The following is a 27,397-nucleotide window of genomic DNA, read 5'->3' on the forward strand; positions in this document are numbered from 1 at the left end:
GTTTGTGCAGAGGTTGTTGCCACCCAAGCCCTGACCCCTAATCATATCCCCTCTCCCCAAAAAAATACCTGTTGTGGCACTTACCCCCAAGGCCATGCATTTAACTCCTTTCACCCAGTGAACTGGGTGGGAAGGAGGGAAGGAATTAATGTCCAACAAACTTCATAGATGCCCCCCCACACACACACACACACAACAGTAGTTTTACTATCAATATCCATCAGCTGAAAAGACATGGATTATGGATTCCTTTCCAGAAATCCATGGTATATTCACCCAAGAGTCTAAGGCCATGAACAAGTTGGAAATTACTGGTCTGAGTTCCTGATCCTGAAGGAAGATAAGGAAACCCCTGAATCAGGCATTGCTAAGCCTTCACCTTTTATCTCTATGGTTTATATGACATCAAGACCCAGCTTTGTTAATAAAAACATTTATTTTGCATTTTATACAGAACAACCTGAAGTCTGCAACAGGACTCTCGACAGTTACCCAGGGGTTCATAGACTGTGTGTCCATCTCAACAGCTTGGTTCTAGGGACAGGGGATCCACACAAACACAGGCAGGATTGGAGGGGTTGGATGAAGGGGACACAGTGAGAGGAGTGTATTTCAGTCCTTTCTCAAAGAAGAGGCAGCAGAGCATTCTGAATCACTGAAAAACCTGTGCAAATGGGGCTCTAAATAATGAACCACGTTTGTGGAGGGGAAAGGTGGGTAATGACTTAAACAAGTTTGTGTGGGTGAAGGTGTGTGTGTTGGGATTGGTTGTGGTTATTTATATTAATAATGCCCTAAGCCCTGGGGTCTAATACTAACAGGATCAAATCCATTCAAATCATTTTCACTTCCAAGTTTAAAAAAAAAAATAAGATTATCCCTGTGGGCATATCATAGACAGCATGCTAGGCCATTTGCAGGCCCCTGCTCTTTAAGTACGGAAGGGGAAAAGTGGTTAGAGGTTTGTGGCCCAATTCTCTATCTGGATGTGAACACAGTTCACAATAAGCATGTGGGGGTGGGGGTGGAGACAGAGACTGAAGAAGAGGCCAAAATCAGTGGTTATGTACAAAATGAAGGCTAAGATAAATCCCCAATATATCCAAAGCTCTTTCAGCCCAGGGAGTAGCAAGTACATAGTCTGCATGAAGGTAGTTCCTTTAAAATATTGAAAGGTCAGGTATCCCAAGACCTCATCTTTCAAAGGAGAAAACAACAAAAAGAAGTCCAAACCCCAGGTGCCAATTTTAACAAATGCTATTGCCTCTGGTTCAGCTTGTGCTAGAGGACTCCAAAATGTCTGGACAACTAACAGCTCAGGCATCAATTTGTGTGTATGGGGTGGGGGTGGGGGCCAAGAAGGGGGCTTCTAATGTATTTGGGGTTGGTGCTGACACTCCAACATCATTCCTATGAAAAAGTGACTTGGAGTCAGAGTTCTGGTTTTTGGCCCTACAGGTGGGGAGGTGTTTGGTTGGGGAGGGGGGCGGTTAGGCTAAGTAAAACAAAACCCTAAATCTCCAAAGAAGTGAATGCAGATTCCCTGTAACCAACACTGACCCTGTTGGGGCAGGACATACCCTAGGCTTCCATTCTAAATGAGGCAGGGGGCCCATCCTGGCCCAGATCTGTATTAGTCTTGTTCAATCTATAGTCAATGGACAACTCCTACACTGGGCAGGGGAGAGGGACTAGTTAGGGAAGATAGTCTCATCTCTGTCTTTTTATATCTTAATTTACACTTTAAATAACCTCGTGTCAGTGCCTCAAATATAATTTAATCCTAAAAGTCTTTAAAGGCCCCCTGAAACAAAAACAAAAAAGTATGTACTGTCTCTCTTAAAGTCTCCTCACTCTGGTAGACATTCTCTTCCCCCTCCCTGCCCTACCCAGTCCCCATCTTTTACCCTGACTTGGAGCTTACAAATTGCATCAAGCCATCTGTGCTCATAGACTTGGGCCTCTCTAGGGGAAAGCCCAGAGCTCTGCTCCAAATGAGCTGTGCCAGCACCCCCAGTGCCCGTGAAACCCCAAAGAGAACCGTGTAGTAATTCATCTCTGTCATGCCATAGTACTGTAAGAGAGAAAGAGAAAAAAAGAAAATGGTTTAGGATGAGAGCTGGGGGTGGCAACGAACAGCAAGTAGGGTTTAGTGATTGTGATCAAGGTTTCTGTTTTCCTCATAGCAGGCATTGGCTTAAAAGCCTCAAAGCTGGGATAGAACTGAGAAAGGCCCGACAACTTGGAAACTAGAGGAGAAAGCCTGCTGTGGACATTTGTTACAAAGATCTTGGGATGTGTGGAAGGGAGTTGGGGAAAACAGCCTGGAGAATTTGTTTCTGGGGTGGTCGGATGTTTGATTTGTTCATAGGGCTTTTGATGTGGCCAGCCAGCCAAGCCAGCCATGACAAGGGACATCAGGGAGGAAGAAAGGGAAACAGAAGGTCTTTACCTGCAGAAGCACTCCACTGTGGGCATCTACATTGGGCCAAGGGTTCTTGGCTTTGCCCTGCTCCAAAAGGACATCAGGTACAATCTTGTAAAGTTGAGCCACCAGTTTAAACATGGGATCATTAGGCAGATGTTTCAGGGCAAATTCCCGCTGACAGGTATATCGTGGATCAGTTTTTCTTAGTACAGCATGGCCATAGCCAGGGACAACCTACAAAGGGTGTGGAAGCTAATCAGTACCTGTAGCGAAGAACTCCCATTCCCTTCCCCAGATTCCTAAAGCTGGGCAATGAGAAATAACTGAGAAATGAAATAATGAGACATTTAAGCAGACTCCCAACTCTTGTTTCAGATGCCAGGGAAGGCTGGAATTCATTGTCTTCTCCTACCTAACTCTTCTCATCTAGAAAGTCTATAGCTGATATTCTTCTCATCTTGCCATATTAGTGCTTGTCTTACCCTGCCCGAGTTGAGTGTATTCCAGATGTAGTCACGCAGTTTTTCATCAGACACATCTTTGCCAACTTCTTTCTGCAAATTCGTCAGCCAAACAAGTACTTCCTGTGGATAATGTGGCAGGGGGAAGAGGTCAACATATAGGCTAGGAGATGCTAGAGGACCAGAAATGGAAAGAGCTGAAAGCACAAGGGCAGGGAGCCAAGAACATCTGCTATTACCTGATTGGCCAGTCCATGGAGGGGCCCGGCCAGTCCATTCATGGCAGCTGCAAAGGACAGATAGGGATCTGAAAGAGCACTGCCCACCAGATGGCTAGTGTGGGCACTTACATTGCCACCCTCATGGTCACTGGGGGAAATAAGAAAAATCAGGTCAGCATATCCACATAAAACTGTATTGAGGATGGGGGTGTTGGCAAAGAATGAAGCTAGAAGACTGTGGAATCAATGACCTTGTTGTACTTCCAACATAACTCTTGTCCTTGGGGTAGCTATTTTGTCTCCCTCCCTTGACCTTTTTTAATAAAAACCACCATAATACCTAGGTCCGGGTTTTAGGTTTATTCTTGCCCACAGCCCTTTCCCTGAAGTACTATGTGAATTTTAGAGTAACTTTTTATCCAAAATTTCCCACATATGCAGATTTGGTAACCAGGTCTGGCTCACCTGTGGATTGTGAGGTATAAACGCATGAGCTCAGTGAACTGGGCATCATTGTAGCCCAACATGCTGGTGAAGTTATGAGACCAGTCAAGTTTGGTGTCTATAGCCCCAATACTGCTGCCCTCTCGATACAGATTCCGGTAGATCTTTGCTGCAACACAAGGCAGCTTGGCAATGAGATCCATGCAGTCCTCATAAATCAGCTTGGGAAGGGGAAGGGGAAGAGAAGGAAAAGGAGGCATTAACATCAGCGAACTGGATAAGTTCAGTCACTACCCCTATGGTACTATGCCATCTCAAGACTAGGCAACCAGAAGGCTTTATTTACTGAGGGGTGCTATAAATTAACCCTAAGTAACTCTAATAATTTCTTTTTCTTATGTACTTAAGTAGCAAAAGAAGACAACTACATGGGATTAGAAATGGCAAAAGCAACACATTATTCAACACATATGCCAAAGCATCATATCATAAACAGCATCATGTTTTGTTTGCATTCATTTATGCTATGTGAGGGCCAAGAAATGTCTTATGCCATAACTGTTCCACAGTTATAGCTATGGCATGTTTACATTATTGCATTAAAGGAATTTGTTGGGTGTGTCAAAGCACTGCCAGATATACCAATCCCAAACTCCTTTTCTGAACTACTATATTCATACTCTTTAATAGACTTGTATCTAGTTGTTTGATAATAATCTTATTTCAGTCAGATGTTAAGATCTTTGATGAAATCAAAATCAAAATCACACAGCTAGTAAGTGTCAAGTGTCTGCGGCTGGATTTGAACTCAGGTCCTCCTGACTCCAGGGCCAGTGTTCTATCCACTGCACCACCCAGCTGCCCCTAAATGATTTTTTGTTTTGGAAAGGAGATAAAACCTGTGTGACCCTGGGCAAGTCACTTAACCCCAATTGCCTCACCAAAAAAAAAAAAAAAAGAAAGAAAGAAAATAGAAAAGAAAAAAAAGAAAGGAGATAAAACAAGCTTGAAATGTCACTGAAATGCTAAACAAATAGAAAAGGTCACACCATTAAGAAAAATGGGAGGAAAATGGATGGAGGCCCCTCTTTTACAATTAGGGACACAGGAGACTTCTTAACAGATGCAGATCTGTTAAGGGATTAGAGGACATCACAAAAAAATAAAACATAATTTCAACTACATGCAATTGAAAATTTTACAGAAACAGTATTGATAGAGTTAGGATAATAAGAAAGTGTTGACTAGGAAATTTTTTGCATCAAATATTTGATAAGCATATATATAATACATAGGAAATTGGCAAAAAGTTACAAAAATGGAAATGGTTAATGTTGGAGGGGCTCTGGGAAGACAAGAACACCAGTACATGGTAGAATTATGAATTGTTCCAACCACTATGTAAAGCAAATTGGAATTAAGGCATCAATAATTTTTTTTAAAAATGTAAGACTCAGAACTCAATACTATAGTACAAATAGATATTTATCTCATACATATTCATAATGTATATTATAAAAAGTACAAATGAAAGAAACATACAATCTAAGATTTTAATGGGAACAGGTGAAAGCTGTCACTGACTCCCACTCAGCACACTCATGTGAAGCACTAGTCAACAAAGTGATAAATAGAGTCAAGGCCTGTGTATCCTTTGGAAGGATGACAAAGACTCTATCACCAATAATATCAAACTAAAGGTCTAGAAAAAGTGCTGTTCTTAATTCTTTTCAAAAGATCTAGAACCACCCAAAGCATGAAATCCTATCTGTTCAACTTTAAAGCTCTGCTACATGGTCCAGTAGATAGAACAATGAGCCTGGAATCAGGAACACCTGAGTTCAAATCCAGCCTTATATAACCTAGGCAAATTGCTTAACCTTTATCTGCCTCAGTCTCCTCATTTGCAAAACAAAGGTAATAACCTCCCTTTCAGGGTTGTTTTGAGGACCAAAGGGGATATTTGTAAAGCACTTAGCAAAGTGCCTACCTAGCACAGAGCAGGCAAGTAATAAATGCTAATCCACCCCACCTACTACCATTTGCCTACAGATTGAAGGTGGGTGTCTAATTTTCCCCAAAAAAAGTAGCTTTAGAAAAAACTACAATCCATATATATATAAATATATAAACCTATATCAATCAGACTGCTTGCTATCTTGGGGAGGGGGAAGGCAAGGGAGGGAGAAAAAATTGGAACTCATAATTTCATAAATACAAATATTGAAAACTATCTTTACATGTAACTGGAAAAAAAAACATTATCAAGGGGAAAAAAAACCCCTACAATCCAGTGATCTTGACATCAGTCCTAACAAATTTCTAGAATTGGTTTGTGTATTTAGAAAGGGATGTAATGGATCACTAGGAGGCAGCATGGATCCACTAAGACTCAAGTCATGCTGTGGATATAATAGTTAGGTTTCAGTAAGATTAAAAACATCTGATGGTTGCTCATTGTACCCTTATAGAAAAATGTGGGCTAGATGAAAGTTAAGGGGACCTAGAAATGGTAGAATAATGTTGCTCAAATAATGCTGATAAAGTGTTTTAGATGACACTAAGCCAGGTGGGAAAGAATATATAATTGTACGACACTGGCTGTCCTAAAAGGATAGGCTGAATCAAATAAGATTAAATTAGGGTAATAAATGTAAAGTCCACCACTTAGGCTAAAAATGATTAAACTATACGAGTACAGAATTGGTGAGACATGCCTAGAGATCAGTTCATGTGAAAAAGACTTGGAGCTTAGTTTATTGCAAAGCTTAATATGAATTAACTGCTATATAAAACCCTTCTCAGAAGGGTTAATCAGACATCATATAGAATGGCATTCAGTTCTGGGCATTGACAATGTACAGTCCAAGACATTTACAATTAATACCATCTTACATTTGTATAGCATCTTATAATTCTCAAAGAACTTTCTTGTGTATCTTATTTGATTTTTACAACAAAAGAATGAGGTGGATTGGGGCAGGTATCATTATTCTCATATTATCAACGAGGAAACTAAAGCTCAGAAATGTCAAGTGTACTACTAAAATATATTTATTTATTGCCACATCGAATGACCTTTATAGAGGTAAAAAAAAATAACAAAATTCATCTGGAGGAACCAAAAGTCAAGAACCTCCAAGGAAATAATTTTTAAAAGTGAAGGAAGGCGGGGCAGGTTGGTGTCGCAGTGGATAAAGCACCGGCCCTGGATTCAGGAGGACCTAAGTTCAAATCTGGACTCAGACACTTAACGCTTACTAGCTGTGTAACCCTGGGCAAGTCACTTAACCCTCATTGCACCCCGCCCCCCAAAAAAAGTGAAGGAAGGGGCCCTAGCATCAACAGATCTCAAACTATATTACAAAGCAGTAATTATCAAAACTATTTCATATTGTTTAAGAAAAAATGTCAATAATTGGAACCCAAGTTATAACATGCAGAAGTAAATAACCTTAGTGTTTGTTAAACCCAAAAACTCCAGCTAAAGACTCACTATTTGACAAAAATTTGGAGGGAGGGCAGCTAGGTGGCACAGTGGATAAAGCACTAGCCCTCAATTCAGGAGGACCTGAGTTCAAATTTGGCCTCCGACACTTGACACTTACTAGCTGTGTGACCCTGGGCGAGTCGCTTAACCCTCATTGCCCCACAAAAAAAGAAAAAGAAAATTTAAAATTTGGGGGGAAACCAGAGGACAATCTGGCAGAAATTGAGTTTGGGCCAAAACCTCACACCACACAGCAAGATAAACTCCAAATGAATATATGACTTAGATACAACTATGGTTAAGGGAAGTGTTCATTTCATACAAGAGAAAGGATTCACAGAAGATAAAGTGAGAGTAATTTTGATCACCTAAATATTAAAAAAAATTTGCACAACAAAACCAATGCAACTATAACCAGAAGGGAAACATTTAAGGGGGGAAAAAAATCTTTGCAGGTTTCTCTGATGAAGGTTTCACTTTTAAGATTCAAATTAATAAGAGCCTCCCCGTAATTTATGCATGATCATAGGCAGTTTTCAAAAGCAAGAAATCCAAGCTGTGAATAGCCATATGAAAAAACCTTCCAATTAAGAGAAAGGGAATTTAAAGCAACTGAGGCCTGTCCCAGTCAGAAAGATAGACCGTTTGCTCCAGGGCTCTCCCCATTTCCATGGAAGGCTGTGGCTGACTGGAACTAGTCCCTTGACTTTAGTCTAATGGTAGGGTCAAAGGCAGGGTAACCAAACTATCTAGGGAAAGAGAAGGTGTAATAGGTGGTCGATAAAGCCTACAATGAGTCTGCTTTACTCAGAGCCCTGAAAGGTCTCAAGAAAAACTAACTCTAAGGCTCTGAATCTCCTAAGTCCTTTCCTTCACCCACCCTCACTTCCCCAACCTCACTAACTTCCTCTTAGTTTACACTACAGTCATCCTACCTCCCAGTACTTGGACCGATTGATGCCTTCAGCATAAGCCCGAGCAAAGTTACTCTCACTGTTGAGAGCGGTGATAGCTGCACTGAGCTGAGACATCGGATGCAGATTAGTAGGGAAGTTGTCCAACATGGTGACCACGTGGGAGGGCAGAGCTGCTCGTTTTGCCCATTCTTTGGAGAGCCAGCTCACCTGGAGATAAGGAAACAATATGCAGAACACTGGGGATGGAAAGAAAGTAAAGACAGGATAGAAAGGGGAGACAGCAATAGTTTACCAAAGAATGTCAAAGATAGTTCAACCCAATCCACTTAAATAGTAGATCTCTGTACTCAATTCCATCCCCTTGTCTTGTCCTCCCAACCACCCAGATCAGGATTAAGTGTCCAGTAGAAAGAGAAAAGGGGAAGGGGAAAGGCAAAGTATATTGCCTATGTATGTGGACAGAGGGGTTAAGTGTCCTCTTGCTTTACCTGTTGTTCATTTGGAATCTGTCCAGTCACAAGCAGCCAGAATAAACCCTCAGGAAGGGGTTCTTCCCCTCCCTTGACCTTAGGGAGCAACTTCTGGCACTCTGGGATACTGTAGCCACGGAAACGGATACCCTTGAAAGCAGGAAGAATGAGAATTATACCCTTGTGGATTTGTCAGTTTGGAAAGACACTACACCAAGTACTGCATTGTTATAAACTTGATATTTAGAGGCTGCTTAGTTTAACCCAGCCTACTTTTGGATTAGCTTTTCTAATAAGGTCCTCACCTTGTTAATGTATATATAAATCTATCTACCCAACTGGACCATAAGAACTTGAAAGACCATATTTCTGTATTTTCCAAGCAGCGCCCAATCCAGACCTCTGCATAACTACTTAATGACGTCAACCCAAGAAGAGAAGTCCTTACCTCATCAGGGTCCAGAACTGATGTTTCATATATTAATCCTTTCATACCCCTCATGCCACCATACATCTAAAGAGATCAGCAGAAGCAAAATGAGTGTAATTCAAGCTTTTTCTATAAAAACTCCCCCCAAAATAAAGCAGGTCTGTCTCTCCCCCGGCCCCAAGCCACCCCCTACCCCCAAGGCAGAGGAAACCAAAATGACTCTCTACAGAGCCATCAACTGGGAGGAGGGGGGAAGGGAAAAGAATGGACCTCATTTCACAGTCTAAAGCTAGCTCAAAGGGCACACTGTCTAGGCCCCCTCAATAATCCTGCCTCCAGGTGCCTCTTGGTTCTTTTTACTGAACACCAGTAGTGTAGCAGCATCAGCCCCAATTCCCAAAAGAGAACAGAGGAAATATCTCTAAAAGGATGAGAAATGGATTTCTCCCCTCTTTTAGGGGCTGATTAGATTCAAGGCTGTTACATAGGGCTGGATCCTTCCAGACATTACTGACTCTCCCAATGCTGTTACATAGGGCTGGATCCTTCCAGACATTACTGATTCTCCCAATGCTGTTATATAGAGCTGGATCCTTCCAGACATTACTGATTCTCCCAATGCTGTTACATAGGGCTGGATCCTTCCAGACATTACTGATTCTCCCAGTGAAGCACCCATAGCCCTCACCATGTCCACAGTGATCTGGCCCACTACAGTCTTGCCATGCTGCTGCCTGAAGGTCTTGATTCTATTTTGTTCCTTGGGTATCATGTCACTGAGGACATCCTTCAGATTCTAGGAGGAAAGATGCAGAGGATAAGGCTCAGAAAAGCCATGAACTTGTACCACAAAATATGAAAGAATGCCCACCTAGCCTCTCTCAGAACCAAAACATATATGTGCCTATGAAAGCAACTGATTCAACTGCCTAGTCAAATCAGGGCACACTCCAGCATAGAGAATATTTCTCCTCCATATTTGATCTCCCTACCCTAAGCTTTTGTGTATAGCACCAGTTAATGTCTCTTCATTACTAACAGACAGATAAAGTCTATTTCCAAATAAAGCCAAGTAATAATCCCATAATTATATGGTGCTTAAGGTTTACCAAGTGCTTTCAGCATAGAAATCCAGTGAGGGCATTATACAAGTATTAACTCTAATAAACAGATAAGGAAACCGAGGGTGAAGGGAAAGGAATAAGCATTTATATTATATAGTGCCTACTATGTGCCAGGCACTGTGCTAAAGCACTTTACAGAATTAGATAAAATTATATAAACTTTACACAGAAAAAAAGACAAAACAATCAAGGGGAATAATTAAGAATGAGAACTTCACTTAACCCCAACTGCCTCACAAAAACAAAACAAAACAAAAAAGAATGAGAACTTGCTGCCATGTTATATTTCAAATGTGACCTAAAGTAATTATAAAAAAAACTAGTAGTAAATTAAAAAAAGATAAATAGAATAGAATCCAGAAATAGAACCTAAACAGACTAATGTTTGATTAGCTCAAGATTACAAAACATCAAGGAAAGTAATTACTATTCAATAAATTGTTGAGAAAATTAAACAATAGAGTAAAAAGGTTGGTCCGACAATTTACACCACATAATTAAGTTCAAATGAATTGATATGTAAATATTTGTTTAAAAAAATCTTAAATGCGGTAGAATAAAGAAATTGGGGGGCAGCTAGGTGGAGCAGTGGATAAGGTACTGGACTTGGATTCAGGAGTACCTGAGTTCAAATCCAGCCTCAGACACTTGACACTTACTAGCTGTGTAACCCTGGGCAAGTCATTTAACCCTCATTGACCCGCCCCCCCCCCCAAAAAAAGAAATTGCATCTTTACACTCAATTATCCAGGAAAAAATTAATCAGGAGCCAGAACTGGCTACAAAGGAATCAGGACTTTCGGGGGGGGGGGGGGGGTGTAGAAAATGGAGGTCAGACATAGCTCACACTCCATAGGAACACTGGAGAGAAAGAAGTGACACAGAGCAGGTATGAAGCTCATTTAGTTAATCTCAACCACCTATTTATGCTCTGAATCAATAATGAGCAAGTGGAATTTTACTACCTGGCTCCCCCCCCCCCAAGCCCTACTGATCTTCAGACCTAAACCCAAGACTTACTGTAGAAGCACTGGCATGTCGGGCAGCAAGAACAAGACAGGATGCATTCTACAAGAGAAAACAAAAACCAGAAAAGGTGAGACTCAGTTAATCAAATGCTCCTGCCAGACCACTGTGCCAACCTTGAGAAATTACAAAGAGTTACCAAAAGTGACATTATCTCTACTTCCCAAGCCCCAGTTTGGCATCCTGAAAATAAGCCTAGACATGAGAAAAATGTAAAAGAGTCACCCCCCTGACCAATTAGGAAACAACCACCAAAGTACTTGGCCAGAGGAAGCAGTCAGCCCTATTAGTATTCACTGAAGAGAAGCAGCCTTGGTCATCTGGGCTCCAGGTCAGGGCTCTGCTGCATACAGTAGGGAGGGCCAGTTAGACAGGGATTATGCTTCCTTTTGGGAGCATAGTATGGAAAAGCACAGGGCCAGCTAGTGGCCAGCCTGCCTCATCAAAAGCCAACTCCAAAAAAGCTACTAGTCAATGATCTTCCTCAACTGCAATGAGGAAATTAAGTACAGCAATACAGCAAAGTCCTTAGTGCTGCTGGTGAAGCAGCCCTGGTACCTATAATCTATTGGTAGTTCTTTTAAAGAAAGCCCATTAAGTGGAAAGCAGCCCTTTGCAGATTTTTTCCAACCCTCTTAGGGAAAAAAGGGGGTGGAGGGGGAGGGAAGAAAAGTGTCTTTCATTGGTCACTTATTCTGCCAAAAAAGATCTGAAGCAGCTCAGCTCCCAAAGTGCTTTCTCTTTCAGGAAAAGAAAACCACCTGGAATCCAATAACATGGGCAGCACTGGCACCTTACCAACATTCTCCTTGATAAACTTATTCAGAATTAACTTAGACATGTCCCCACTTCCCAAAGATTAGGGATATCATAACAGCTATTTTCATATACTTAGGAAGAATGTACCAGTTCAGAGACCAATCCCACCTTAGCTAACCCTTTCTCTCACCATTTGTGTCCTGCTCCCCCTCCTCCGAAGTAAGACCCTTATTATCTGTCATCTCTTCAATAAACATGGGCCTAAACAACAAGCCAAGGCAATACAATTTTGTTTTTCGAGTTATACGATGCCTTCTGGTTTTTTTAATACCAGTCGCTTCCCAGACATCATCCTTTTTCTTCCCCCTAACATCTCTTGAAGCAAGCAAATGGCTAAGCAAAACTGGCACTGACAGCATTTGCAATATTCTATCTACACTGCTAGCTGCCCACTGCCACCAACAGTAGTTAAGCGGATTTTACCACCCGTTTTCCCAGACTGGCAGCTATCCAAGGCAATGAATCTTTAAAAAAAAAAAAAAAACTTGTTAAAATTTGATACAACTGCTAAGCCCAACACTTCTTCATGGAGGTAAGAAGTATAACACCTGGTGATCACTACCTACAAAACAGATGGAAAGAAGCCCCCTAGAGAAATACGGCAATTCCAAGGTGCTTACAAAACTTGAGGCACCTAATTCCAAAAAGTGAGAAAAGGAGTGGGTGGGCCTTCCTCAAAATTTAAAGAATTAAAAAAAAAATTTTAAGAATTCTGGACAAAGGTTGGCTTGAAATCCACCACATACCCTTTTCCTGCTGGGGTTGGGGAAGGAGGTATACACCCACCTCAAAGAGGAAAGCAGATATTGTCAGAATTAACCAGCCCAATGTACTCCACCCCTGTGGCTGCCCACCCCGCCCCAGGTAAAAGGGAAGTTCTAGCTTGTTAGCCAGTGGACCCATGAGTGTTCCCTTTTTTCTTGCTAGGAAGGGAAAGGAATATGTACTTAAAACTGCAGTCCCCCCTACTCTGACCTTGGTTAAGGCAAGACACTCTAAGCCCCCCCAGGTAGTCTCTGTACTGTAAGAAATAAAGGTGCCTTAATGATTAAGCCTAACTTCCTCATTTTATAGGTAAGGAAATCGGGGTTCATAACTCTTAAGGATATTTTTTCAAGGTCACAGGTAACACTCCACCTGCCTCTGTATTAGTCATGCTCACCTCTGCCTGGAAGAATCCCTCACTTCCTTAAAGACCTTTTATACAAAGCCTTTCCCAATCCCTCTGCTTATGCTTTTCTTAAATTGCTTTTAGCTATTCTGCATATGCTTATATCCGTACAGGATTCCCCACAAGAGACTGCAGTGGATTCACTGGTTGTGTAGCAATAGGAAGTAAAGCCTACCTGCCCATTTCTACACGTTCATAGGGTCACAGACCTAGAGCTAGAAAAGATCTTCAAGGGCCAAAATTCCTACCCTGACTTTTTTTTTTTTTAGTGAGGCAACCGGGGTCAAGTGACTTGCCCAGGGTCACACAGCTAGTAAGTGTTAAGTGTCTGAGGCCGGACCCGAACTCAGGTACTCCCGACTCCAGGGCCGGTGCTCTATCCACTGTGCCATCTAGCCGCCCCCCTACCCTGACTTTTACGATTGAAGAAACTGAGGCCCAGGAAAATCAAATCAGTTTCATTTACATATCAAAACCTAGAGCTCTGGGGGGGGGAGGGAGAAAAATCTGAAATTGTAAAGCATGTATAAACAAAAGTTGAGAACTATCTTTACAGGTAATGGAAAAAATAAAATACCTCATACATTAAAAAAAAAAAAACAAACCTAGAGCTCAAGAAAAGCAGAGCGGAAGCCAAGAGCTCCTCAAGTATGAGCTGGAGGGAATCACAATCTTATGATCCGCCTCATTTCTCTCACCTTGTAAAAGGAGGATCATGGACAGCTAGGTGGTGCAGTGGATAAAGCACAAACCCTGGATTCAGGAGGACCTAAATTAAAATCCAGAGACTCAGACATTTGACACTTACTAGCTGTGTGACCCTGGGCAAGTCACTTAACCCTCATTGCCCTGCAAAAACAAAACCACAAAAGGGGGATCATCCCATCTGCCTACCTACCTCACAGAACTATTACAAAGATGCTAATATACTAGAAAGGGCCCTCTGTGGTCTAGTCCAACCTGCCAGGCTAGTCTGTCAGCTACAGCTGTTTTTTAGTCACCCAGGTTAGGCTTCCCTCACTCCAGCTGTGAAGTCAAAGTAGCTGACTGCTTACTTCATCTCTATTTCCTCATCTGGTTCTATACTTCCCAGCTCCTCCCTCACAGGACTGTCAGGAGGAACAAATGGGAAAATAGATGCTTTTGAAAAATATAACACACCATCAAATATCGTGGGTTTCTTCAGGGGTGGGTGGCAAGAGTGAGGAAATTGCAGCTACCAAATGTGAGTAATCTGCAATGATCACATAGCCAGTGATAGGGCAGATGGGGGACTTCAATTTGAGTTTTTCTGATGCTGAACCTGGCTAACTTCCCGGTGCTACACAAAAGCATGGTGCTCTTTATTCTAATGGAATGATGTTGGATTACCACCATTTCTACGGTTCTGAGCCAAGGAAAAGCCAATCAGGGTGTAGAGGAATACTGCTACAAGTTCATAGGCTCCTCTGCATTTAGGGAACAGAAAGTTTATCCCCAGCTTCCCTAGGAAATGTCGTCTTATAGAAGGAAGATCCTCAGAGAAAAGAAAGTACACACATATCAGGGAGTTGGTCAAGTGCCCTTTAATCTCTGCAGGCAGTGCCAACCACATAGAAAAAAATGGAACTGGTCCTGAGAAATGAGATGTTCCCCCAAAGACAGCAAGAATTCACATTCTACTTTACTTGGAGAGATTGCTATCTGATCTCTGTAAATACTGGCAGTGTTTACACAGAAGTGAATGAACAGGTTCCAAGCCTTTCAGTCACTCCTGTACTTTCCCCTACAATTCTGAAAAAAAGGGTGTCTGGGCTCTGACCCTCTGCCCAGGCCACCAGGCACTGACCACGTGCTGTACTACAACAGCAGTTGTCAGGTGAGTCAGGCATTCATTCATTCGCCTTACCCAATAGGTCAGTTTCATGATGGAATCATTTACCTCAATCAACCCACCAGACTCCTCCCCTGACGTGGTGATGGCATGAGATATCTGTCCTACAGAGTTCCAAGACAATTCTAAAGGATATTTTAGAGAAAAAAACAGAATCTCATTTGTACCAAGGGAAACCATACATGAAGAAATCCTAAGAACAAACCATCTCTCCTTTGACCCTTTCAGTATTCAGAGCTTTCCATAGTTAAGACCTTTTTTTAACAAGTAGAGAGATCATACTGCTCTTCCCATTTACCTCCTGTTCCCCACCCCCACTCCCAACTATCAGAACAGAGCAGGTTCTAGATCTTTTGTTCTTTATCAGATCAAGATAGAAGCCAAGCCTGCAAAGCCAGTAAGAAAGGCATAGCTCTTTATTAAATTAAGAAGGGGAGCTTTGTGCTACAGATGGCTCCCAGTGCAGAACAACTTCATTAGGAGAAAAACAAACCAGGGCAGCAAAGAGGCTCTTCTCTGTGCAGAACCAGGTCAAAGAACCAAATCAGCATTTGTATTTCACAATGGTGAATATTTAAGGACTGAGTCTCCATTTCAGATACTACATAGACCCTAGGAAAGAGATTTCCTTAAGCACAGACTCAAGAGTTAAGAGACTTAAAGGTCACCTGCTCTAAAACCTTGCCTGCTAGAATTCCTTCTACAAGATTCCTAACAAGTGGTCATAGGGGTTCAGACGTAAGGGACCTCTGGGGTCACCTAGTACAATCTATATAGGAACAACCCCAACACAAATATGCTATTCCCAATATATGGTCATCTAGTTTCCACTTCAAACCCTCCAGTGAGAGGGAATCTACCACCTCCCTGGGCCAGCCCATTCATTTCTGGATAGCTCTAACTGTTGGGAAGGAAACAGCTCAGTGGTAAGTGTGTTGGGCCTGGAATCAGCGAGACCCGAGTTTGAATCTGACCTTAGACACACTAGCTATGTAGCACTGGGCAAGTCACTTAACCTCTGCTCACTGGAGAAGGGAACATCGAAGCAATCCAGTCTTTGCCAAGAAAACCCCAGACTGGGTCATGAAGAGTCCGACGTGACTGAACAATAACAATGGTTAGGAAATTTGTCCTATTAGCAAACCTAAAATTGCTGCTCTTAAACGTCCTAGTTCTTCTTTCTGGGTTTAAGCAAAACAAATCTAATCCCTCTCTTCTACATGCCAGTCATTCACTGAGATTATAGTCCACTAAACCCCACAGATCTTACTACAGTTCTCCCATCCTCTACCTGAACATCTCTCTCTCCAGTAACAGGGAATTCATCAACACAGTTTACTGTGCTACTCCACAACTGTCTGTTGCCACAAGTTTCACTAATAAGTCTGTGAAGAAAAAGTCCAAAAATAGAGTTCACTCCAGCACTATACCCCAAGAACTTTCCAGGAGCTGAATTTCCCTTCTTACCTCCAGCTTCAGGGACCAAAATCAAATTTAAACAAATATAATGCTACTCTTCTGTTTTTTCCTTTCCAGAATCCAAATCCACCTAGCAACTTTAGTTTCCAAACCTCTGCTCCCGGTTCTTTAAAGAGATGTAAAAAACAAACCTAGAAAAGTCATTTCAGAAGTGATATTGAAAATACAATGAAACTCCAAATGCAACCCAAGAGCTCTGATCTGAAGAACACCAGCCATGGGATGGGTGGTGGTTGAAAGAAACAGAAGTTCAGAACCCAAGGAAAAGGGAAAAGTTGGTGACAACTGAAAGGGTGCTTATGAAATAGGCCAAGACAAATCTACTGCTAAATAGCCTAAGCCTTTGGTCCAATTCTTTAGCCTGGGGAAGAAAATACTCAAGAGGGAAGGGCATGAGAGCTATCTTCAAAGCTGTTTAAAATTAGAATGGATGCTCTTGCCATTGTATTTCTTCTCCACACCTGGTGTTCTTAGCAGTGTGCTATGCAGGACTTAGAAAACACTGCAGGAGTAGAGCAAGTTACAAGGGAAAGCCATGTAGTTAATCCAGGCATATTGGAAAAGGAAACACCCCACAGACAAATGAGCTCTGGGCTATTTTTCTACTGCCAAGAAATTATTCTTTTTAGCAACAGTGGTGGCAAAGCCAAACACGTGACCTCAGGGGCCCTGGAAGCTATCTAATGCAGGTACAATAAGGCGTACCTGGGAAGGGCATGGTCATATCACAAAGTAGTTACTCACAGATTTTTATCACTACTCTAAATACTAAGAAAAGATAGATGATGGACATTACTCTTTAAGCATCAGTTATTTCAGATAAATGAGGTCAAAATCTCAAGCCTGAATTGGCACACCTATGTTTCCAAGGGTTCATTTAAACTACTTCCCTAGAAGGAGAGACAGAACAAAAAGAAATCATTTGGACCTCCCAGGAAAGGGAACTGAAATCTCACCTTGGTGGAAGAGGCTATATTTGACCTTGAAGCTCAAAGGGCTATGGGACAATTCATAGAGGTCAGATCTTTCGAGGTTCACATAATAAAAAAGTAATGATAACTGCTGGCTAATCTTTCAGCTATCTCTGGGCTACTGAAGCAGGAGACAGATCCATCTGTTGGAGCAATCTGAACGTTTGCAAGGTTTTCCAGGAAGAGATGAAAGGCTACTTGCAACCTGGGTCATGTGATCCATGCTCTCAGTGCTTCCCCAATGGTGCTAATTTTAAGGGTCAAGAAAACTTCACTGAATTCCTAGTCTGTGATCTTGGAGTTAAGCTTTAAAGAGGCTACCAAATAAAACTAGTAAGTAGTAAGGCCAAATTCCAGCCAAGTCACTTCTCTCCCAAAGCACTAGATGTAAAAGGTGAATGTCCAAGTTCTATTCTCTTTACAGTGAAGTTAACCTATCTGGTTTGAGTTACCAGCTTAGGAATGTGCTAATTTTAGTGTCTCCCTTCCTCTGCCAACACACTTGCCTGAATTTCCCAGGAGGTTTCCGCACCCTGTTCCCTGGCAGCAGTAAGAAATAATAGCCAAATATCTGCTTTCCAAGTGACTGGCCACTATCTTATCGATAGAAAGAAAAGTCCCAAGGTAAAACTCAAAGATTCTACCTAAGCTTAAACTACCAACTAGGCCCAATATCAGTACAAAACTCCCAAACTCTTCTCTCCCTTCAGGCCTTAGCAGCAAGGAAAGTGAGTTGTCGTTAGAGAGATCGACCAACCATAGAACTGTTCCCTTCTTTATGTTGGAGGGCTAAGGCTTCAAAACAGTAATTTTCCTGTGGAAAGGGCATACTTACCTAGAGCCCAAGTTTCTGGTCATTTGAAACCTGAGACAAGTAGGACAAAACTCTCAGAGCTCAAGAGGCAAAGAGTTTCATAGATTCAGAATTGGAAGGGACTTCAGAGGTCATCTAATACACTCCCTCTCATTTTACACATGAGGAAATGGACCTGCAAAGATGTGAAGTGACCTGCTTAAGGTCACGCCCATGGGTAACCTAGGACTTCTAACAGTTCCTCTGCCTCAAAACCGAGTGCACCGAGGAGCCCGGGCTTCAGGAAGCAGCTTCGGCAGAGTAAAAATTATAACTAGCAGCAAAAGAGAGGCAGGACTAACCATGTTAACGTGACCTTGGTCGTACCCTTTTCTCTGTACCTCAATTTGTTCATCCGCAGAATGGGTATAATCCTAAACCTGCTTCACTCTGGATGATCAATGACCCCCACTTGCCCTGCCTGAATTGTACAGAAACCTTCCGCCCAACCCAAATCCCTCACGGTTAGGGGGTGAAGGGACTGGGGCAAGAGCCCAAGCACACGAGGGCCCCGGAATAAAAGCCTACTGCCTCAAGCTTTTCGGTGAGGTAGGAGCCAAGACCAGATACGGCTAACATCTCGCCGGCTGCTGTGGTCCTAGGGCAAGGGATAAGCAGCCCGTCTGGCTTCCGGGCTTCAGCCTAGGAATTACAAAGCAATCTCTTCCGCCACCCCAGGACCCTCAGGGGCAGGCCAGGCGGAATGATGAGGATCACGAGACCCCCAACCCGGCGCCGGAGAGGGAGAGATGCCAGTTCTGCCCCGGCCCCGGCATCCGGGCCGTCCGAGAGCGGCGGGCTCCCCACGCCCAGCAAACCCGGGAGATCAGCCGATCGCACATGGCCCGGGGCGCCCCGGCCGGGCTTGGCTTCCAGCCGAGGGCTCGGGCCCTTTAAGGCATGAGGACAGCGGAAGGGGAGCGAGTAGGGAGGTTCGGGGGCGCGCGCGGGCCTGGCGGCCGCCTCCACCCAAACCAGAGATTGCGCGCCCCGCCTCACTCACTCACCTTGGCCCCAAGGAGCCGGGCAGCCGCAGTGAGTAAGGCCATGGCGGACAGCCTGTGGAGCCGCTGGGCAGGGAGGGAGGAGGGGACCCACGGCAGGAACCGAAGCCGCGGCCACGATAGAGGCCGCGCCGAGGAGTGGACAAGGTTGAAAGGAGGCGGCTGAGGGAAAGCGGAGACAAACCGGCGGCGGCGCCCTGCCCGGGGTCCTCACCGAAGCCCCGCCTCCTCCCGGGGTTTATTAGCATGGCCCCACCTCCCTGTGGCAGAGACCACCCCCTCGTCGTACATTGGCGAAGCAGGGAGGATGGGGCGGAGTCTGTGCGGCAGATGGGTAGGCAGAAGGAAGGATTGGACTGGCGGGGTTATAGGGTAATGAAAGGAGGGGGAGAGTATATAGGTGTCTACGTGTATGCCTGAAAACTCGGGTCTGGGCTCTTGCCCAGGGACCCAAGGAGGATGGAAGATGTGGACTTTGAAGAAGCTTGGAGAAAAAAAGACTCCGGACCGGGATCACCATTTGATGCCATCAGACAACGTTGCTCAGAGGCCTGCCCCTCCCCCCCTTCGAAGACTCTTTTGAAAATGTCATTGGCTAATGACATCACCCCTCAGATAACCTTAGATGAGGTCAATGGCTGAAATGGAGAAGTCATCCTGCAGCTTGATGACATCACCAAAAGACCAGCCCGGCCTGTCCAGGGTTCTCTGTAGGTTGTCAGTCCTGAGCTTGGTGGCAGGGACCCAGGGGCATTAGGGAGGACCTTCACCCTCCCATGTATACACACACACACACACCTGCATACATATATACATATGTGTGTGCCTGTATGTAAAATGGGCCTGGACCACAAAGTGTCCTCTTGCCCTGGGAGCTGCCTCATGACTACATGCCACAAACAACTCATATGTCATCAGGCCAGGAGTGCAGGGGCTGAAAACTGCCCCTCTTGCACTGACTTCCTTTTAATCACATCTTTTTGCTGCCCACTTTCTTCCCCCAGAACCTCTGAAACCTTTTCTTTATTTGGCTTTCAAGTGTAATACGCCCTTTTCATCTTGTTCTCTTCAGGGGTTGATGAACGATTAAAAAACCAAGATCGACTCTTCTAACAAAACATAGTTCAGGGGGCAACTAGGTGGCGCAGTGGATAAAGCACTGGCCTTGGATTCAGGAAGACCTGAGTTCAAATCCAGCCTCAGACACTTGACACTTAACTAGCTGTGTGACCCTGGACAAGTCATTTAACCCTCATTGCTCTGCCAAAAAAAAAAAAAGGCAAAAACATAGTTCAGCTCCATTGTAAGACTGTTTGACCCTCTTTCTCTGGCTTAGAGACTGTTTGGAATGTCCTTTCCTAGTACCAAATTGTGAAAAACCCTAGGAACATGACTGTCTGGCATTTAACTTGGTTTGGGTAGCACTTGGCCCTCAGACAATGATCTTAGGAACAAAAACAAGGCTCTCCGGTTCCCAGGTTCCCCCACACACACTCAGCTGCACACTTCTCTACCCATTGCTAAATTGTGGAATGTATCCATAGTGTTCATGGGCCCTTTTAGTTTGGCTTTGGAATCAGATGATACCTAGTTTCAAGTAAAATAGAGAAGGGAGGGGATAGGTCTAGATAGAGTTCTCAGGAGGCACTGAACTCAGCTGCCTCCTAGGCATGATCAAAGCAGCAGAGGTCAATATTTACTCCCAGTTTAGGGTCTCATAACCCTAGCACACAGTCTAACCTGAATACATTCTCTCTGGTTAATCATTCACAGAGATCCAGTCAGCTATCCTCAGGACAGGGCTTCTTCAGTGCCCCAAGAGAGAGATGCATCCTCAGAGTGGGGTGACCCAGAGTGTAAACTATAGGGCATGTAGGGACAAGCCACATTTGGTGGGCTTTTAAGTGGTAAAGAAAGCTGCAAGATTTATTCTTTGGTACTTTTTTTTTTTTTAGGGAGGCAGTTGGGGTTAAATGACTTGCCCAGGGTCACACAGCTAGTGTCAAGTGTCTGAGGCCGGATTTGAACTCAGGTACTCCTGAATCCAGGGCCAGTGCTCTATCCACTGCACCACCTAGCTGCCCCCTATTCTTTGATACTTTTGCATAGTGTTGAATGAGGATTTTTTTAAGAGCTAAAATTGATCTGTTAAGAGTTGACATAACTAATTCCATTTTGTTCTATATTTGCTATACGATATCTCAGCAAAATGTCTCTTTTGTTGAAAGTAGATTTATGGGGGCAGCTAGGTAGCGCAGTGGATAGAGCACGGGCCCTGGAGTCAGGAGTACCTGAGTTCAAATCCGGCCTCAGACACTTAACACTTATTAGCTGTGTGACCCTGGGCAAGTCACTTAACCCCAACTGCCTCACTAAAAAAAAAAAAGTGGATTTATGGGGTAACATAACTGATTCCATTTTGTCCTCTGCCATTTCTCTTTTTCTTTCTCCCAATACCTCTTTTGACTGTACAATCTCCTTCAACACCTCCCTTCCCCCTAAAGGCTTTAAAACTACTAAAGAAAATTCTGAGGACTTCAGTAGTTCAAAGTGCTCCCTTTTCTTTATCCAGTCTAATAAACCCCATGGGCCCTTAACAAATGCTAACTAAATGCTTAACTGACTGATAAAGAAGTTAGTTTTGTTGAGTATAATGTAAGTGGCTATGCTTAACAAGGACACATTCTTTCATCCTTTGTTGTAATTAGAACCTTTTCTCGGGGCAGCTAGGTGGTGCAGTGGATAGAGCACCGGCCCTGGAGTCAGGAGGACCTGAGTTCAAATCCGGCCTCAGACACTTAACACTTACTAGCTGTGTGACCTTAGGCAAGTCACTTAACCCCAATTGCCTCACTAAAAAAAAAAAAAAGAACCTTTTCTCTGCTTTGTAGTAAGGGAAGTCTCTGGCTTGCTGGCTTTGGAGAGGAGTATATATGCATTTGTATGTGTCACACTCTTGAGATAAATAAACTGCAGTTTATTTGTCCATCTATAATCTGTGCTAGTTTATCTGGGCAGTAGCTAGAAAGGACCCTGAAAATTGTGGTGACCACTGGCTTAAACTCTTACAGACTCTCATCTCCAAGGACTTTGCTGCACATATGAAAGTGAATATACAAATTCTAGAGAGGAAGAACTAGGAGAGCTGATAAAGTTGCAATCCAAGACCTTTGTGCTTTAAATTGAAAAAAAAACCAGAAACAGGTTAGCGTTTTGTGTATTTTGGTTCCTCATTGTCTCTTTTCTCCCTTGTGACTGAGAAAACCTCATGTTTCAAAAGGAGGGCTTCCTCTATTTCTGAGTAAATACCTGAATTAGGACTAGGATTTTGTTTTTTTTCCAAATTTGGTACCCCTTAACTTTGTTTTCTGTAGGCAAATAAGCAAGAAAATTATCTGATTGTCTGATTATCAGTCTGTCATTTGTGACCACTGTATTATCCTGACTTTCTAAATTTTCCATTCTAAGCTGATGTAAACCTTGATTTGTTAGTAGGTTCCATATCATTAATTCAATCAAACTGATGCAGGCCTCAATTCCAACTTGAATGAATAATCAGGCTTCATTTTGAGATCCTCTGAATTCCCTTGTCAAATAATGACATAATTCAGACATAAACAGAATGGGCAGTGGCCATTATCAGACCTCCTTCCAGAACAATTTTAGCAAATTGGAGAAAAAAAAAAACAAAAAAACAAAAAGGACTGGTCTGTCTGTCCTTGTTGAGCTCTATCAATATAAATAGCCAACAACAGTGGCCACTATATGATACCTTTTACAAATTCTAAAGGATAAAACAGAGTAGGTTCTGATGCTAAGCTCTCTTTTACAAAAAACTGTGACTTCCACTCACCCTTTGATTAAGCTTTCAGTAGGAGATAAATTTTAGTCTAGAAAGAATGAGAACTTTTTCTGATGAAAATTTCCAGGCTTTCAAAAGATGTAGTCTCAGCTTTGTGTTCCTAATTCTGGCCATGTTGGAAATGCAAACAGAGAAAGACAAATGAGAGGGAAGGAAGTAAATCCTTTCATCCTTTGAAGAAATTTATAGCATTGCAAACTAATTAAATACTAAATGCATGAACTGAAAGGAAATCTGTTTCCCAAAGTGTGATTTGAATGCTTTTATAAATGCTGAAATTCGAGTCTTCTTGTACAAAATGACCTATCTGGAAATGTTTTACACAATTGCATATGTATAACCTATATTGGATTGCTTACTGTCCCTGAGAAGAGGGAGAAGAGGAAGGGATAGAATTTGGAACTCAAATCTTTTAAAAAAAAAGTTTAAAAATTGTTTTTTAACACATGATGGGGGGGGGAAATAAAATTAATAACAAAAACAATAACTATTGAAATATTCTAGTGAGTTTTAGAGGTTACAGCTCCTTAGGACTTAACATTATGAAAATTTCACTAGTGCAACTATTAACTTCTCTCCAATATGAAAAGAAAGATATTTGTTTAAATCAAAAAGCAAATAACTTGTAAATAAGCATAATTTTATTTTAGGAGAAAGCTTCACCTTGTGACTGTGTTTCTTCTGTGAATGATTTAACAGAACATAATTGTCTAGGTAGATTGGAAGCAAAGTCAACTAAAGGAATTGGGATAGACCATGCATTTGCAAGCCCTTAAGTAATCAAATTGGAAAAGTTTTACCTGACAAAATGAGAAAATGCCTGTATACATTGAATGTTCCTATTTTGGTCTGGGAAAGAGTAAAAGTTTTTGCAATAAATATTTACAGTTGCATAAGAAAATTACTTCTGAAGTTGACCTGAGATATTATTGGGGAATAAAGATGTGAGAAATTGATAAAGTAGAAGTGAAGGAAAATGTAGTTTTGAATCAGTCTAGAGAGAGGTGCATCTTGGAAGTCTGCCAGATTTTTAAATCAAAGTCCATAGGAGGAAAGGGAAAGAACCATTTGTGCTGACATCATGTGGACAAGAAGCTCAGTAAGAGGGCAATATGAACTAAGTAATGGAAGGGGGAGAAGGTAGAGCTAGCTTTGAATTGAGGGGAATGGGCTGCCAAGTTAATCCCCCCATGCTTGCTAAAATATAATAAAAAATCCTTAGGGCTGGTAAGGGTGCCCCATTGGTCTTCCTAACCTTGTAAGGACTTATTCAGGGAGGGAGGGCCTGGCTGAATTATTTGTCAAAGGCTGCTCGAGGGTGCCCCCAAGTGGCTGCAAAGTAACAGTTCAATGAGGATGCTTTGAAAATGGAATCTGGAAATAAAGTTAATGGATTGTACCTATATAACCTATATCAGATTGCATTCTGTTTTAGGGAGGGGGGAGGGAAGGGAGAGAGGGAGAAAAATTTGGAACTAAAAATCCAATGAAAACAAACTTTGAAAACTATCTTTACATGTAACTGGAAAACAATTAAATACTTCTATGATTTAAAAAAAAAGAAAAGAAAAGAAAATGTCATCTGGACTGCTTCCTTTTCCACACTGGTGAATCAGACTGAGTATAAGCCTTGGGAAAAGTAAATGCCAAGTAGACCTATGGGGTTATTACTGAACTCTCTAGCCATACCTCCTACTCCTCCCCTTAGGAGCTGGAGGAGCTGGAAGGGATTTCAGAGGACATCTAGTTCAAACCCAGTTTTACAGATGAGGCATCTGATTGGAGGGAGATAGTGAATTGACTTGCTCAAAGTCACACAGGCAGTAAACATTTAAGATGGGATGTGAACCCAGGCCCTTTGACTCCAGGGCCAGGGCTTGGCCTGGGCTCAGCCTACCTGGGCTCATTCCACTGTACCAATCTCTACACGCTACACCAAACATGCCCTTTGCTTTCCTGCATCACTGTCCTTCTTTCTCTGCCTTTACTCTCCTACTGTTAAGGTTATTCATATTTCTGATCCCCTAAGCCAGAAGTAATTACCTAAAGCAATTTGTTTTGACTTCTTATAGCTCTAAATGGAATCTCAGATTTGAATGGTACCTTGCAATTTCCTTGATATGTATCTAGATTTGATATCTAGATGCAGTATCCATACTACCCTGAATTTTGACACATCACTTCTGTACCATATGCCTCTCAGGGCAGCAATCATGGAATGTGAACTCATAGCTCCCACCTTTTTTTGTGTGACCCTGGGCAAGTCACTTAACCCTCATTGCCCTGTCCCCCCCCCCAAAAAAATTGCAGTTATATTCCATCATAAAATAAGGAAACTGAAGGTTTTTAAAAAGTAAATACAAATGAATAAAACTACTTTGCTTTTGAAAAAAAAAATGTTCCAATTTCATAACCCTCTTATGATTTCACAAGATTGTTGTACAATAAAAGAATGTCCTCCTCTTCTGCCCTTGGTCTTCCAATATGGTTCCAGTACTCCTTAGATTTCCAAAAAAATTACCTTCAGGAAAAGATATTATCTGGTCTCCAAGCCCAACTCAGAGCCCCTTCAATGATGTGTACCTATATGGCATCATAAAACTGTGTTCAGTAAATGTCCAGTGAATATTGTGTAGAGGGGAGAAATTAAAATAATGTAAATTCAGATTGAATAGCTGATCCTACATGCAAAAGATTTATTGTTGCTTATAATGCAGTTGCTTAGCTCTGGAATAAAAATTTCTAAAACCTATTCTGTTCTAGTAGTTTAAGCTCCTCCCATGCAAACTATATTTTTTGCTCCATTAAAGTTTGCAAAAATTGTTACATTCTAAATATATAAATCCTTTTACTTTTAAGAGAAATCTTTGTCAGAACTCATATCTCAGCTATTCCAATTGCAGGAATTCACTGCTAAGAAATGTTGTCTTGAGGATTCTGGAAAGCTGATGGAGTAGGTCAGAAAATTCCAGGCTCTCCAAATGTTTCTCAACAAATAAGACAGCATATCTCCAAATGAATGTAGAGCAGCAAAAGTAAACAAAAGTAGGGGTAAATTCCTAAGAATTTAAGAAGACCTCAGGAAAGATTCAATCTCTAGGGGTAGAGGTTTGGCCCAATTGAAGGGATCCTGCTGGCTATGGGCCCTTGCAATAGAGTGAAATCCCTGGTTTCAATTTGACAGCAGAGGGGAGAACTCAGATTTGCAGCCCCAGAAAAGATCAGAGGGAATAAAAACATTTGGGGGACAGCATGACTGGAGTCCCCAACCATGATTTTGGGACAGAAAGGAGTACAGGAGGCTGGGCCCTAGGACAGAGCTCAGAAAATAACAGCAAGAAGGACCTGAGGCCTGTGGCACCATTCCCCAAACCTCAGGACGGGAACCTGATTACAATAATAAGCAGCTAAAAATAAAATAAAACAAAATGAGTAAGCAAATGAAAAAGAACCCAACAATAGATAGTTACTATGGAGCTAGAGATGATCAGTGTTCATATTCAGAGGAAGGAAGTAAAGTAAAAAAAGCTACTACCACCTCAAAGGGAAATGTCAAATAGTCATGGGCCCAAAAAAGAGTTCTTTGAAGAATTCAAATTTAGAAATCAGAGAATTAGAAGAAATATTGGGGGGGGGGGAGGGGAAGCAATCCAAGAAAATTATGAAAAGAAAGTCAACCAATTATAGAAAGAAATCCAAGAACTTAAGGAAGAAGATAACTCTTTTAAACCTAGAATTGGGCAAGGGGAAGCAAATAGCATTATGAGACAAAAGAAATAATACATTTTTAAAAATCGAAAGAATGAAAAAATAGAAGAGAATGTGAAATATCTCTAGAAAACCAACTGATCTGGAGCACAGATGAAGAAGAAACAACATAAGAATTATTGGACCAAAAAAAGAAAAAAGAAGAATTATTGGACCATCTGAAAGTTACTATTAAAAAAAAGAATCATGATATAATATACAAGAAATTGTTAAGGAAAAATATCCTGAAGTTCTAGATCAAGAAGATAAAATAGAAATTAAAACAAAACAAAGGGGGCAGCTAGGTGGCACAGTGGATAAAGCACTGGCCCTAGATTCAGGAGGACCTGAGTTCAAAGCCGGCCTCAGACACTTAACACTTACTAGCTGTGTGACCCTGGGCAAGTCACTTAACCCCCATTGCCTCTCAAAAACAAAACAAAACACTGATCATGACCTGAAAGAGATCCCAGGATGAAAACTTAGAGGAATATCATAGCCAAGTTTCAAAGCTCCCAGAGTAAGGAGAAAATATTATAAGCAACCAGAAAATAAAATCAAATACTGCTGATCAATAATTGGGATTACACAAGACCTAGCAGCTTCC

At 42.2% G+C, this 27,397-nt stretch overlaps 1 protein-coding gene across 1 annotated transcript; it reads right to left on the reverse strand.

Moving 5' to 3' along the window:
- Positions 1–417: 417 nt before the first annotated feature.
- Positions 418–19,411, reverse strand: CS (citrate synthase). The gene is made up of 11 exons (XM_043965135.1): positions 19,185–19,411; positions 11,006–11,053; positions 9,550–9,657; positions 8,880–8,945; positions 8,450–8,581; positions 7,980–8,168; positions 3,576–3,775; positions 3,129–3,258; positions 2,911–3,012; positions 2,453–2,662; positions 418–2,074 (listed from the first exon to the last, which is right to left on the reverse strand). The coding sequence occupies exons 1-11, from the start codon at positions 19,224–19,226 to the stop codon at positions 1,904–1,906; spliced, it is 1,398 nt and encodes a 465-aa protein (XP_043821070.1). The 5' UTR covers positions 19,227–19,411; the 3' UTR covers positions 418–1,903.
- Positions 19,412–27,397: the final 7,986 nt, after the last annotated feature.

This window comes from Dromiciops gliroides, chromosome 5 (assembly GCF_019393635.1).
Source record: "Dromiciops gliroides isolate mDroGli1 chromosome 5, mDroGli1.pri, whole genome shotgun sequence".
In the NCBI taxonomy this organism is placed as follows: Eukaryota; Metazoa; Chordata; class Mammalia; order Microbiotheria; family Microbiotheriidae; genus Dromiciops; species Dromiciops gliroides.